The sequence below is a fragment of the Sapajus apella genome, unplaced genomic scaffold (assembly GCF_009761245.1).
Source record: "Sapajus apella isolate SASKATOON/1434 unplaced genomic scaffold, GSC_monkey_1.0 scaffold73, whole genome shotgun sequence".
Taxonomy (NCBI): domain Eukaryota; kingdom Metazoa; phylum Chordata; class Mammalia; order Primates; family Cebidae; genus Sapajus; species Sapajus apella.
In genome coordinates, this window is record NW_022437013.1 from 270,161 (window position 1) to 286,088 (window position 15,928).

At 39.9% G+C, this 15,928-nt stretch overlaps 1 protein-coding gene across 1 annotated transcript; it reads left to right on the plus strand.

Annotated features, from left to right (window-relative positions):
* Positions 1-3,035: 3,035 nt before the first annotated feature.
* LOC116531925 (putative tubulin-like protein alpha-4B) lies at positions 3,036-10,854 on the plus strand. The gene is given in 3 exon segments (XM_032250960.1): positions 3,036-3,270; positions 6,440-6,486; positions 10,018-10,854. Coding segments are annotated over 3 exon segments (1,059 nt in total). The 3' UTR covers positions 10,795-10,854.
* Positions 10,855-15,928: the final 5,074 nt, after the last annotated feature.

Genomic DNA, 15,928 nt, shown 5'->3' on the forward strand with positions numbered 1-15,928 from the left:
TGGAACTGCAGGGTCATATGGTAATTATACATATAGCTTTTTGAGGAACTGCCAAACTGTTTTTCATAGTGGTTACCTCATTTTACATTTCTACCAAAAGAGTATGAGGGTTTCAATTTCTGTTCATTCTTACTATCACTGTCATAATCTTTCTTTTTGATTATAGCCATCAAAGTCTTGACTCTTGCTATACAAAAGGAATTTAGGAGTCTCTGACTCCAAGACTGCTGTTTTCCTGAGATACCCTCAGGAATTAAACACCTAACTTGATGATAAAATCTCAGAACTACTTGTTTTTTATATGGTGTTAACCACTCCTTGAAGCACTGAAACCCACTAATTTACTGGCAGGGGTTAATGAGGATGCCCTAAGGTAAAATGATTTAAGAAGAATGAAAACGATTGAATGTTTAAAAAATATTATTATTGATATATTTGCTCTTGGATATGGATTGGGGAGAGGGAAAGCTCAAAATTGAATATGACTTGTAAAGCAACATGGGAACATGAATGGGAAAATATATCAAAGGTTATTTGGCCAAAGAGAAGAGTGATTATGGGAGTTGATGCCAATTGCATTAAGGAAAAAAGATGACCATGTGAAGGCAGCAAAAATATGCCCAATTAGAATTGGCCTAGAAGAACATTAAAATGAAGGTCATTTAACCAAGTCATCTGGAAAAAAAAGTGACAAAACAGTTAAGTCAGCAGGATTGCTAGGAAGTAAGCACTAGAACAAAGTGTGCTGTGTAATCAAAGGAAAAGAGACAGGCTTTTCTGATTCTGGTCAGACAGTAGCTAAGATCAATTTCTCAAAAGATAGAACATTTGTCCTAAACATAGGAAGGGTAAGTAAAGTCTTATTAGAACAGAAGGAAATTTAAATCAAGACCCCAGGAAAGATCAGTGAAAATGAAGACTTGCTGCTGTCTAAGATAGTGATATGACCTACTATGGAGGCCAAAGGTCCCAAGTTCTCAAGAGACGCACCTTCAAAAGATGGTCCCAAGGCTTAGGTCTAAGCCACACATTTTTGAGGAAGCAACCTATCTAGGGAGACCAGCATCACCGTATGTAGTAAGCTGGCTCTACCATTTACTAGCTATATTACCTTAGGCATTGCATTCATTCTTCCTAAGTCTGAGCAACATCATTTTCATGCAAAATGTGTTTAATAATATTTACCCCACAGGGTTGTTGAGTGATTAAATTATGTAGCATCTGTAAAGCTTGTAGCACACGGCAGCCCCTCCGTATACTATACTTCTTATTATTATTGTTATTATTGGGTGTAACAACAATGCTTTTAAAAGGGAGATGAATACCACTAGCATTACTGAATGTGGATTTTATACAGTTAACAGCTAATTTATACTCGAGACAGGCAAGACTATCAGTGGGCCTTATCTAGAAGATAACTAGCAGGACTTGGGCTTGAGATCTACAGAAAATGTTCATGGAAGGCAGTAGAAAGAAAATTCATTATGGGTGAATTTTAAAATGCTGTTTGATCTTCAGTAAATCATGACTTTCTCTTCGAGCCATAGTAGTGTTACCCGGAAAAGGGGGCCTCAATCCAGACCCCAAGGGAGTGTTCTTGGATCTCATGCAGGAAGGAAGTCAAGGCAAGTCACAGAGTACAGTGAGAGGAGATAGCTTATTGAAAGCGACTCCATTACATAGTAGAGTGTCCTCAGAAAGCAAGCAGAAGAATGCACCTTCTTTGTTTTAAGTTTTTCATATATAGGGTTCTTGTCTATGCAAAGCCTAAACTAAGCTGTGTCTATATGTGAGTGAGCAGACAGGATGACAAAACTTATTATTCTGTTGATTTAGAGAAAACTATCCTTGACATTTTACTGTGTATGCACATCAGAGCTCTTGAGAACATATTGTTTTGGGTATTGGAACACCTGGACTTTCTGTTGTTGTAGGAGTTTGTCCTTGTAGGCCTTATCAAGCCTTTTTATTTCGCTGTAAACATCTCAGGATCATGGCTTGTGACTAGAAAGGAATGTACCTTGTTATTCTCAAGATGGAGTATTTTTGTGTGTGTGGATTTTTTGTTTGTTTGTTTTGTTTGAGACAGAGTCTCGCTCTGTTGCCCAGGCTGCAGTGCAGTGTCGCAATCTCGGCTCACTGCAACCCCCGCCTCCTGGGTTCAAGTGATTATCCTGCCTTAGCCTCCTAAGTAGCTGGGATTATAGGTACTCGCTACCATGCCTGGCTAATTTTTTATGTTTAGTAGAGACAGGGTTTTACCATGTTGGCCAGACTGGTCTTGAACTGCTGACTTCAAGTGATCCACCCGCCTCAGCCTCCCAAAGTGCTGGGATTACAGGCATGAGCCACTGTGTCCAGCTGGAATTGGTTTTGAAATGATGTCACTCTGGCTTTTCTAGGCTCTTGCTTCCCTAACAATTGGTATATAAAAGTTATCCTGCAATTGCTTGTGGACATTGCAAAGTACCCACAAGCAAAGGTGTGGGGGAGGGCGCCATATAGGACACTCCTTGCTGTCTCTGACACATCCTAATCCTGTTTCCACCTCAGGACTTGTTCACCTGTTATTCTCTCCACCTGGAACTCTCTTCCTTAAGGTAACACATGAATTGCTCCCTTGCTTCCTTCAGGGCCTTCCTCAAATGTCGCCATCTCAGTGATGTTTTCCCTGACCACCCTATTTAAGGGAACTCCTAGCATGCCTTACTTCCCATTCTTGCTTATTTCCTCCATATGACTGTTCTTCATCTATCATACTGTCTGATGTCAGCTTCACAAGGGCAGGGTTTTTCTCTTTATGTCCACTGCTGTATTCTTACTGCTCAAAACAGTGCCTGGTATAGTAGAGTGCTCAAAAACTGTTTCTTGAAAGAATAAATGATTTGATTCCATTTCAATGCTGTCACATGCCCAGGATCAATGGCTTAAAAATTAGAACAAACCAGATGGGGAAAAGAAATGAATGTGAAAACAGGATTGAGGCAAAGCCGGCCACAGAGCTCCTTCCTTAATGTGTTGCCTGCAGACCCCCGATGAAGTTTATAGATCAGTGGAAATATGAAAAAGGAATAGTTGATTTCCTGTCACAAGAGGCTGATCGTGAAAGTCTGGTCCTCCTTTTGAGGTCATGTCTCCTATGGTTTACTCTCAAAGCAAAAGTAGCAGATCAGCAGCCGAAAGGATACAAACGCACTACAGACAGACTTGTAAAGACACTAGGGATGACTAAACCACTGATGCCGATGAATGTGGTGTCAAAGTTTGGAGGTAAATGATTTGTCGAGACACTAGGGGTGACTTGACTGCTGACAGCCTCTCTTGTATCTCTTACAGACATGCCCTGAGTTCTGTAGACTTGGCATCCCACACAGAGGAAAACCTCTACCAGATTTGAGAGTTGAGGGCTTTGGGTTGCTGTATTTTACACCCACCTCTCGGACCCCTTATTCAGCATCCAGAGACAACTTGTTTTACTACAGAAGGCAATGATTTCCCTATTCAGGATGTCATGTCGCCAAGGTTCACATCCTGTGCTGAGGCCTTGAAATTCTTGCTGTGCCAGCCCTAGAGTAATCTCTATTATTCTGTACCTGAACTACAGGACCTAGTTTCTAATTTGGTCCTCACTGAGGCCTACTTTGGTCATGTCTGGCCATGGCTTACCCCACCAGTCACAGGTGCTGTGTAATATCACATTGACAAAGCATCAGAAGAAAGGCAGCATGGTCTCACAGTATATGAAAAGCAGGCTTAAGAAGGAGGAGACAAAATTGATGTAACAAAACATAAAACTATCAGCATGGTGTCTCAGTTGAGAAGTGTCACTATGCCAGATGAAAAGGTGAAAGAAGAGCCAGCAGATTTCTTTGCTATTGTTGCAGGAGAAGATGAAACAAAATTGAGTCATAGGAATACAGATATCGTAAAATGAAAAAACCATCTGGATATTTGGGGGGGCATGTCAATAGGAAATTATAGGACTGATCATGAAAGTTCTAGTGCCAGTTCCCTGTGTATTGCGTGACTTCATTTACAGCATTAGGCCTTCCAGTGGGGACCTTTGATATGGCCATTTAAGCAGTGAACGAGAGACATGGTTTTAAACAAGTGATCCCAATGAAAGCAGTGTCAAAGTTGGGAGGTAAATCTGTTTAGGTTAAGATTATTTTTGGTTTTCTCTATATTTTCTTATGAGTTAGTGGTGCTGAAAGGAACATGGCGGTCAGTGGGAACAGAAGGCCTGTTTTTTTCAGACACCCTGCCCCTGGGGTTAATTTCATATGCAAACAAACAAACAAACAAACAAAAAAACAGTTCCAAATCAAATAGTTACACAGAATGTACTGAAATGCAGAGAAAATTGTTAATCAGCAATAAAAAATAATGAAAGTAATTTTTACAAATTACATTGTTTTCAACAACAGTATGGTGTGGGGGAAGAACATGGGCCTAAGAATCTAAGCCAGTTCTCTTCTGAGGTCTGCCGCTGCCATGCACAGAAGACGACTGACATACAGTGCCCCCTCCTGAGCTTAAATGGCCATGACAAGATCAAAATAAAGGGAAACCTGTATTCCCACAGAATCCAGAGATGGGAGCCATCTAAATGACAAAGACTTTGCATAATTCCAGCACCAATATCCTACTTGTTGCCTAGTAGTGATATTATGGGTGAAGTATCTCTAGTTCCACTTTATTAGGAATCTTACACTATTGGTTGTCCCCTTTTCCCCAAATCTTCCATTTTCCCTGGTTTTCTGGCTCATTCCCATTGCCATTTAAAGAGACTCTAGCTTCTCTCATCTTAATAAATGCTGATAAGATCTCAAATGCCTCTTCCATATCACTGCGATGTTCAGTATGAAAGAAAGATGGTGTAGATATAAGATAAATCTAGGATAAATGAGGTTAAGTAAAAACCTTGTAGTACTAAATCTGAATGTGCAAATAAATTTCCTATTATCCAAACTGAAGAACTGAAGAAAGGGAAGACTTTCTGTTCCTTCATTATAGTTCCAAGCTCCAAGCAGTGACCAAAGAACCACTGGTATGATTTTATCTTTTATTTGTTTTAGTTTTTTTTGACACAGGGTCTCACTCTGTCACCCAGGCTGGAGGACAGTGGTGCGATCGTGGTCCCCTGCAGCCTCTACCTCCCAGGCTCAAGCAATCCTCCCACCTCAGCCTCCTGAGTAGCTGGGACTACAGACACGTGCCACCAAGCCCAGATAATTTTTCTTTTTTTTCGTAGAGATGGGGCTTCACAATGTAGCCTGGGCTAATCTTGAACTCCTGGGCTCAAGGGATCCACCTACCTCAGCCTCCAGAGCTGGGACTATAGGTATGGGCCATCGTATGGTGTGGTTTTAAACCACTGAAAGTAGCATCTATGTTGCAAGGTGGAGCTGGTTAGATTTGCACTATTCTTAGTTTCCTCTCTATTTTCCTGTTTCTTTCATGGATCAAGGTACATTTTCTTTGTCTGTGATTAAGAATTGTGTGGTTCATTGGAATATAAAGTAATGAGATTCATTTTCCCATAAGACAGATACATTCACTGAGGAGTTTATACGCTTTGCTCTGAGATAATATTTGTACAACAAAAAACCTGAAGTGGTTCCCAAAGTGTCTATATTTTAGTCTGTGCCAAATAAGATAGCTGAGTAAACATAACTGAAGTAATCAAAAACTGCCAATTTGATGGCAGCATATAGGCATGTCCTGATTGTGGAGAATAACAGCTATATTCTGTTATTAACTGCTATTAAACATTAATAACTGCAAATCTACTTTTTTACTTGGAAATCAAAAGTGTGTGTTTATATCTAGATATTTGAGTTTAGAATTATATCCCACTTAGGTCTTTATCAACTATCACTCTAAATCCTTATGTCATGCTATCTCCATCCTCAAGTGTAACTAAATCATAGGCATATTTTAAGTAACTAACCACATTTGAAAATCTTGATGCAGAGCAGATAATGTATATTCCTCTTGATAAAATATCAGGTACAACATAGATCAGAAATATACATTCCCAGATTTTATCTCAGAAAATTCATGAACTCAAGATAGGGAGCTACCATTTCAGGTTTTTTTTTCCAATTGTCTTTGCAAAGGTTGTATGATATATTGATAATTGATGAAAAGTTGAAATGTAGTGTTATCTACATTTTAATGTATAGTTTCCTTTTTAAGAAGTAGATTATACATTGGCAACTTGGGATAACTATTTACCATAAGCTAGAATTCAGTATGTGTGAAAGAGAATTAGAAAAGAATACTAAATTTATGTGACTGAATCACTTCCACAAAAATTTGCAACTGCCTTGATTAATCAAGAATGAACCAAAGCCATAAAAAAAGAACTCAGAATCTTGAAAGTTGAGATTTGTAAAGGTCAAAAGTAAATAATTATTATTGTTTCTTGACACAGTTACTAAGAATTTTATTGTGTATAAGTTTTACTTCAGTGTTAAACAGGTATTGTGATAGGAAGAATTTCAGTTCTCAACACTTTTGCTTTGTCAAGGATAGAATAAAACAAAGAGTTTGTGCTATCTTGGTCTCTGGCTATAATAAAAGCTATCCAAATAGTTTTTATATGTTCATTATTTTCCATCTATTTTTCTGCATGCTCCTCTGTTCATATGATGCTAAATGCCTCAGTAGGCTTGATGAGATCAGTGAGATTGGCCAGGTCAACAAGGCCTACAACTGGACCAGACACAGAAGGATGATTCTGGACGGTAGAGAAGAACATCAGGAAGATGAAGTAGTAAATCACAGGGACCCAGCCACAGGCCCTAAGGTTAATATACAACACTCCATCTCCAGGACTCTGATTTTGGACGAGTCATGGTGAGACTCTAGTTCTGTAGAAACTAAATGTCAAGCAGAAACTCGTACATAAAAGAAAGAGTATCTGTGGGAACTGGAGTGCAACTCAAGCGGATTTATTAATAGCAGCCAGATCAGAGCGCTATTACCAGAACAAAGTGCAGAAATAGTGCAGGGCCATAAAACAGACTGACTTTTATAGAGAATGGGTGATAGGTAGAGTTTCTTATGTCCTCACTGTCTGTGACCTGATTTTTACCAGAAATTGGAGCAAGGCTAATCCTACCAATAGGATTACGTGGTCCTGATTGTAGTGTTGGAGGCCTGCTAGGCGGAATTAGGCAGATCATTGAACACGAAATAAATTATCGTTTGTTTAAGTTTAGTACAGGAGTTGCAAACTATGACCTACTGCCTGTTTGTGTACAGCCCATGAGCTCAGAATGATTTGTACATGTTTAAGTTGCTAAAAAAATAAAAAAGAATAATAATTTATGACATGTAAAAATGTTATGAAATTCAAATTTCAAGGTCCATAAATAAAGACTTATTGGAACAGAGCTATGCTTATCTGTTTTCATATTGAATATGTCTACTTTCATGCTACAATGGTAGAGGTGAGTACTTGTGACTGACACTCTATGGTCTGCAAAGCCTTAAATATTTGCTCTGTGGTCCTGTACAGAAAAAGTTTGCCAAACTTGGTTTAGTGTATAAAGTCAACTCAAGGACTTGATCATCCTTTGAATAAAGCCCGTTTGTCTCATCTTTTGAACTTTGATTTGATATGCCAAACATAATCTTTTTTTTTTTTTTTTTCGAGACGGAGTTTCACTCATGTTACCCAGGCTGGAGTGCAATGGCGCGATCTCGGCTCACCGCAACCTCCGCCTCAATCTTTTTTTAAAAATATTTTATGACAGGGTCTTGATCTGTCACCCAGGCTGGAGTGCAGTGCCATGATCTCAGCTCACTGCAGCCTTAACTTCCTGGGCTCAAGCAATCCTCCCACCTCAGCCTCCCAAGTATCTGGGACTACCGGAGTGTGCCACAATGCCCAGCCAATTTTTAAATTTTTTATAGAGGTGGGATCTTGTTATGTTGTACAGGTTGGTCTTGAACTCCTAGCCTCAAGCAATCCCCCTGCCTTGCCTCCCAAAGTGCTAGGATTACAGGTGTGAGCCACTGCACCTGGCCCCAAACACAATCTTGAAGGTATATTCCTAAAACCAAGTTAGTGCATGAAATTTTGATCTAGCCTTTTCCAAGATTCTGTTCGACCCCTTTCCTCTTCTTCCTTCTGCTGAGGTCCCAGCATGCATCATGGTCTAGTATACCTTTATTATGATATCCAACAGATCACAGCTGGATGGAATCTTACAAGTTATAGATAAGAAGACCAATTTAGAGGTCCACAAAGGGGAATATATATGTTAGTTCACTTTAACAATCAAGGAATAAGTAGCCCCACATCCTCCAAGAAGTGCCTTGGAAATAAGTTAAATGTAGTTAACTGCCTTCAATGAGTCAATTTTGAATTTATTTATTTTTGACCCATCATAAAAAAAGCCAAAGAAACAAAAGCAAGGAGAAATCAAAATGACTATAATAAGTCTGTCCAAAAAAGGAAAAGGAGAAAGAGAAGGAGGAAACCCATAATTTGAGGCCATATGCAAATAGAATTAGTTTTGCCAAGATGTCTCGTGGTCTACCACTCCAATTCCTCTTTCCATTTCTGACAGTTGTCTCATGGATTCTGTGTGACTACTTTAATGCCTAAATCTTTACAAGGAGAATCTCTGAATAAAATCTTAAATTATACTTGTTCAGTTACATTTGATTTAGTGATCTGAACAACACAAGTACTGGTCAACCAAAATGGAAACCAGCTTATCATCAGTCCTGCCTCTATCTACAGAGGCAAAATGAAAGGAGAACTGAGGCACTTATGGCAATTTTGCAAAGGAATCAGGTAAATATCTATTGCTATCATGGGAAAACAGTGGTGGTGTTAGGGTGGGAGTGGGGATTTGTATAGAGTCTTCCCTGGCTAATTACTCAGAATTATTTTCCTGTAGAGGCAGTGTCCGTCTCTTGCATGTGACTGCTGAAGCAGATCACAACATAGCAGGTCCAATCAGTTAAGCAATCTTAATGATCAATGTATTTTCCCTCTGCATTCATTCTGCTGTGAACTACATTGTGAAGATGGCTATGTCAATTTAATCAATCATGTCCCAAGATTCAATGTAGCTGCTGCATGTAGATTTTTAAAATGTTTATTGCAACAACTCATGCCTCTCCCTGTCACTTATTAATATGTTAAGAATTTAATAGCTCTTGACTGGCTGGTGTGGAATACATTTATAGTGTCCAGCACATAGTAAGCCTAATAAATATTTGTTGACTAACATTTAATGACTAACTGTACAAGTCATAATAGAATAATACAGACATTCGGAAGTAGAGTATGCCTTAGATTAGGCCAGTGGCTCTTAACAGGAATGATTTTGCTACCTGCTCCCAGGGGACATTTGGAAATTTCTGGAGACATTTTTGGTTGTCACAAGGGAGAATGGCAGTGTTTTTGGCATTGATTAGGTAGAGGCTGGGATGCTGCTAAATATCCTAGAATGTACTAGACATCCCCTTTAAAAGAATTATCCTGTTTAAAATGTCAAGAGTCTGAGGTTGTGAAATCCCAGATTGGGCAGATAATAGATATGGATCAGTTTGCCTTTTTAAGAGTAGATGAGAGAAAAGAAAAAAAAAAAGAGAGAGAGTAGATGAGGAGGGGTGAATAGGCACAGTTTAGAGGAATTTAGGATAGTGAAACTACTTATGATAATGTAATGGTAGGTACACATCATTTTACATTTGCCAAAATCCGTAGAATGCACAGTACCAAGAGTGAACGCAAATGTACACTATGGACTCTGAGTGGTCATGATGCCTCAATGTAGATTCATTGATTGTAATGAATGTACCATCCTGGTGCCACATGTTGATAGTAGCGGAGGCTGCGCATGTTGTAGTGGACAGGAGGTATATGGGAGTTTTGTACTTTCTGCTCACTTTCACTGTGGACCTCAAACTGCTTTACAAATAAACCCCTTTTTTAAAAAAAGGAGATGAAGATTTTCTTACATCAGCTCTTTAAGGATTGCTCTGTAGAAAGCAACAACCTCTCCTCTTTGGTCATCTGCTAGGCAGCTGCGAAGCAGAAACCAAGCACAAGCCCAAGCAGTGTTTGTAGATCTGGAACCCATGGTCATTGATGAAGTTTCCTCTGGCACATACCATGAGCTCTTCCACCCTGAGCAGCTCATCATGGGTAAGGAAGATGCTGCCAATAACTATGCCCGAGGGCACTATACCATTGGCAAGGAGATCCTTGACCTCATGTTGGGCCAAATTCATAAACTGGCCAACAAGTGCACAGGTCTTCAGGGCTTCTTGTTTTTCCACAGATTTGGCAGGGGAACTGGTTCTTGGTTCACCTCCTGGCTCACGGAATGTCTCTCTTTTGACTATGGTAGGAAATCCAAGCTGGAGTTCTACCCAGCCCTTCAGATTTCTACACTTGTACTAGAGCCCTAAAATTCCACCCACACCACCCTGGGGCACTCTGAGTATGCCTTCATAATAGACAATAAGGCCATTTATGGCATCTGTTGTAGAAACCTTGATATTAAGTGAGCACCCTACACTAACCTAAATAGGTTCATAGGCCAAATTATGTCCTCCATCACTGCTTCCCTGAGATTTGATGGAACCCTAAATATTGATATGACAGAACTCCAGACCAACCTGTGGTCCTATCCCTGCATCCACTTCCCTCTGGGCATCTATGTCCTCATATGGTTTAGCTCTGTGTCCCCACCCAAATCTCATTTTGTAGCTCCCATAATCCCCATGTGTTGTGACAAGGACCTAGTAGAAGATGATTAAATCACGGAGATGGATATTTCTGGTGCTGTTCTCGTGATAGTGAATAACTCTCACAAGATCTGATAGCTTTTAAAACTTGGAGTTTCTTTGCACAAGCTCTCTCTTTGCCTGCTGCCATCCATGTGAGATGTGACTTGCTCCTCCTTGCCTTCCACCGTAATTGTGAGGCCTCCCCAGCCATGTGGAACTATAAGTCCAATAAACCTCTTTCTTATAAATTGCCCAGTCTCTGTTATGTCATTATAGGCAACATGAACACGAACTGATACAGTAAATTTGTACCAGGACAGTGGGGCACTGCTGAAAAGATACACAAAAATGTGGAAGTGCCTTTGGAACTGGGTAACACGCAAAGGTTGGAAAAGGTCGGAGGGCTCAAAAGAAGATAGGAAAATGTAGAAAAGTTTAAGACTCCCTAGAGAATTGTTGAATGGCTTTGACCAAAATGCTAATAATTATACAGACAATGAAATCCAGGCTGAGGTGGTCTCAGATGGAGATTAGGAACTTGTTGGAAACTGGAGCAAAAGTGGCTCTTGTTATGTTTTAGCAAAGAGACTGGCAGTATTTTGTCCCTGCCCTAGAGATTTGTGGAATTTTGCCCTTGAGAGAGATTATTTAGGGTATCTGACAGAAGAAATTTCTAAGCAAAAAAGCATTCAATAGGTGACTTGGGTGCTATTAAAGGCATTCAGTTTTATAAGAAAAGCAGACCACAAAAGTTTGGAAAAATTTGCAGCCTGACAATGCTCTAGAAAAGAAAAATCCCATTTTCTGAAAAGAAATGGAGCTGATTTTAATCCCCAAGACAATGGGGGAAAATGTCTCCAGGGCATGTCAGAGGTCTTTACAGCAGTCCCTCCCATCACAGGCCCAGAGGCCTAGGAGGAAAAAATGGTTTTGTAGGCTGGGTCCAGGTTCCCTGTGCTGTGTGCAGTCTATGGACTCAGTGCCTTGTATCCCAGCCACTCCAGCTGTGACTAAAAGGGGCCAAGGTGCAGCTAAGGCTGTTGCTACAGAGGGTAGAAGCCCCAAGCCTTTACAGCTTCCACATGGTATGGAGCCTGCAGGTGCACAGAAGTCAAGAATTAAGGTTTGGCAACATCCACCTAGATTTCGGAAGATGTATGGAAACGCCTGGATGCCCAGGCAGAAGTTTGCTTTAGGTTCAGGGACCTCATGGAGAACCTTTTCTGGGGACGTGTGGAAGGGAAATGTGGGGTCAGAACCCTCACACAGAGTCTGGGGTACTGCCTAGTGGAGCTGTGAGAAGAGGACCACCATCCTCCTGATCCCACAATGGTAAATCCATTGACAGCCTGCATGGTGTGCCTGGAAAAGCTGCATACGCTTAACACTAGCCCATGAAAACAGATGGGAGGGAGGCTGTACTCTGCAAAGCCACAGGGGTGGAGCTGCACAAAACCATGAGAACCTACCTCTTGCATCAACATGACCTGGATGAGAGACATTGGGTCAAAGGATATCGTTTGGGAGTTTTAAGATTTGACTGCCCTGATAGATTTTGGACTTGTATGGGCCCTGTAGCCCCTTTGTTTTGGCCAGTTTCTCCCTTATGGAATGGCTGTATTTACCCAATGCCTGTACCCCCATTGTATCTAGGAAGTAACTAACTTGGTTTTGATTTTACAGGCTCATAGACACGGGGACTTGCTTTGTCTCAGATGAGACCCTGGAGTGTGGAATTTTGAGTTAATGCTGAAATGAGTTAAGACTTTGGGCGACTGTTGGAAAGGTGTAATTTGTTTTGAAATATGAACATATAAGTTTTGAGAGGGGCCAGGGGCAGAACGATATAGTTTGGCTCTGTGTCCTTACCCGAATCCCATCTTTTGGCTCTCATAAGTCCCACGTGTTGTGGGAAGGACCCAGTGAGAGATTACTGAATCATGTTGGCAGGTTTTTCCCATGCTGTTCTCATGAGAGTGAATGGGTCTCACAAAATCTGATCATTTTTAAAATGGGAGTTTCTCTGCACAAGCTCTCTTTGTCTGCTGCCATCCATGTAAGATATGAGTTGCTCCTTCTTGTCTTCCACCATGATTGTGAGGCCTCCCCAGCAATGTGAATCAATAAACCTCTTTCTTTTGTAAATTGCCCAGTCTTCAGTATGTCTTTATCAGCAGTATGAAAATGAACTAATACACCCTCATCATCTCTACTGAGAAAGCCTACCATAAACAGCTTTCTGTAGCAGGGATTATCAATGCTTGCTTTGAGCAAGTCAACCAGGTGGTGAAACATGACCCTCACTATGGTAAATACATGGCTTGCTGCCTGTTGTACCACAGTGATGTGTTTCCCTAAGATGTCAGTGCTGCCATTGCCACCATCAAGACCAAGTGTACCATCCAGTCTATGGATTGGTTCCCCACTGGTTTCAAGGTGGCATTAATTACTAGCCTCCCACTGTCGTGCCTGGCAGAGACCTGGCTGAGATACAGAGAGCTGTGTGCATGTTGGGCAACACCACAGCTATTGGTGAGGCCTGGGCTCACCTGGACCACAAGTTTGACCTAATGTATTCCAAGCATGTCTTTGTTCACTGGTATGTGGGTAACAAAATGGAGGAAGGAGAGTTTTCTGAAGCCCGTGAGGCCCATGAGGATATGGCTGCTTTTGAGAAGGATTATGAAGAGTTAGTGTGGAATATGTTGAAAAAGAGGGTGAAGAAGAAGAATACTAAAGTTAAAACAGCAGAGGCAGGAGAATCACTTGAACCTGGGAGGTGGAGGTTGAAGTGAGCCGAGATCATGCCATTGCACTCCAGCCTGGGCAACAAGAGCAAAATTCAGTCAAAAACAAACAAACAAACAAACAAACAAAAAAACCCAGCACAGATGCTGCTTTCACAGGGAAGCTTATTCTGTTTTAAACATTGAAAACTTGTGGTCTGATGAGTTAATTTGTATGCAGCAGTCTATGCTCTCACATACAATTACTGACTTCTGCTTTAAAACATGTATGCTGTATTACAGACTCAAGCTGTTCATTTCTGTGATGGGTTTTAAATAAAGTATTCCCTGCCTTAAAAAAAAAAAAAAGGAGATGAAGTAATTGAAAATAGAATTTTGGTTTTCAAAAATTAGTTTGTCTTCATTCTAAAATATTTTGGAGAAAACTGAAGACATTTTGAAATATTTATCTTGTGCTTCAAAATGACATATGTCATGTGACATATTTTCTTTGATTAGCTTTTCTTTCCATGTAGTTTTTTTTAAGTCATTTTCATTAACCACCTTAATTACAACCAATTTCAAGTTGCACTTGTGGTACTCTCAACATATATGATTGCCCCACTTCTAAGCAGGTTTAAGGAGACCCTGCTTGCAATTTTCCTCCTTTACTAGTGGCAAGAAAGAGCCGAAAAGGAGCTTTCAGTAGGCTGTGTTTCATAATGTATGTAGAGCAATGACAAATTCACTTAAATCTAGTATCAGGTTCTAAAAATATCTGTGATGCATGGAGGGAAAAACTGGTGCTGGTAAAAGATACTTCAGTCTGCTGCCTGCTATGCATACTGGGAATGAGTCTGTGTACTATCTGCCATAGCCAAAATTCCATTCACAAAGTAAAGAGTAGCATGATCCACAAAAGTCGTTTCCAATAGATCAATAATAGTCTCAAGGATAAGAAAAACCTCAACCAATCCTATTCTCAGCACACACATTTTGACTTACTAATAAACATTATTAAAATTTGCTAGTGTTTTCCCTATTTTTTCTTTTTTCAGCCTTCTGTAATTAAATGTAAGGTACTGTAACAACAAAGTGCCAAGATTATAAACCCATGAAAATGAAGAAAATTTGCCATATTCTCTAAGAGTAATAGTATATATCTCAAGCTTTATGTCTAACCTATTAAAAGGATGAGGAAATAGTTTATCCAAGAATCAACATTATTTACCACACAGCATTTAGAACTGTAAGCTATTATTATAGCCCATATATCATTATACTTTCATGAAAAAAGATTTTTAGCTTTTCATTTTGCCCAGTTCCAATCCATAACTTAATATTTCATTTCCAGGTATGTTTTTTCAGTAGTACCTAGAATCATAGTCTATTATCATAGATATACTTTATGAATAAATAAAGCTTTACTTCCTCTGCTAAACTCCTCAAGGCCAGGAGCCATGTTTTATTCATCCAATAATATGATGTTTACCTAGTGTAGTTCCTGGCACCACAGGAGGTGAGCAATGAATATTTACTGAATTTTGACACCATGAACATTAGCTACTTTTAATTGTTGACATGTGAAAAATGAGATTTCAGGTAGTCACACTAAATAAACCTTATTCTTTGTTTCATTTAAATTTCATGTTTGGTTTAGATTTTCGGGAAACAACAAAAGCAGTTTTCTCATATATGATTAAAGCTTCCTAAACTATGCTCTACAGATGTTTTTTTATTTGAAAGAAAAAAATTGATGAAGGAGCAACCTAAGACTTTTACTATATCAATTATTAGCTAGCTAGCAGCACAGTAACTTCATCATTATGAAGCCTATGCAGGATCTCTAAACTCCTACTATATTATCTAATACTTCTCTTAGTACCATAGGATTATCAAGAGTATCCCATTCAGCCATCAAATGTCAACCCAGTTTACTCAGTTATTTCTGATAATAAGACCACCAAGGTCAGCTGGAATTGCTGACTAGAAAAGGATTTTTCAGGCCAGGCATGGCGATCAACACCTGCAATCCCAGCACTTTGGGAGGCTGAAGTTGGAGGATTGCTTGAGTCCAGGAATTCAAGATCAGCCTGTGCAACATGGCGAGACCCCCACCTCTATAAAAAATTAAAAAATTAGCAAGGCATGGTGGCTCATGCCTGTAGTCCGAGCTACTTGGGAGGCTGAGGTGAGAGGACCCTTGAGGTCAGGGGGTGGAGGCTGCAGTGAACCATGATTGCACCACTAACTGGTCTATTGCTTCAAATATTACAGAAAATTTATATTTTTCTCTTTTTCCTTTTGGAAAAAGGGATAATATGAGGAAGAGCTTTCGTTTCTTTCTTTCCTTTATTAAATTAAATTAATTAATTGATTTTTTGAGAGAGTCTCCCTCTGTTGCCCAGGCTGGAGTGTGGAGTGTGGTGGCATGATCT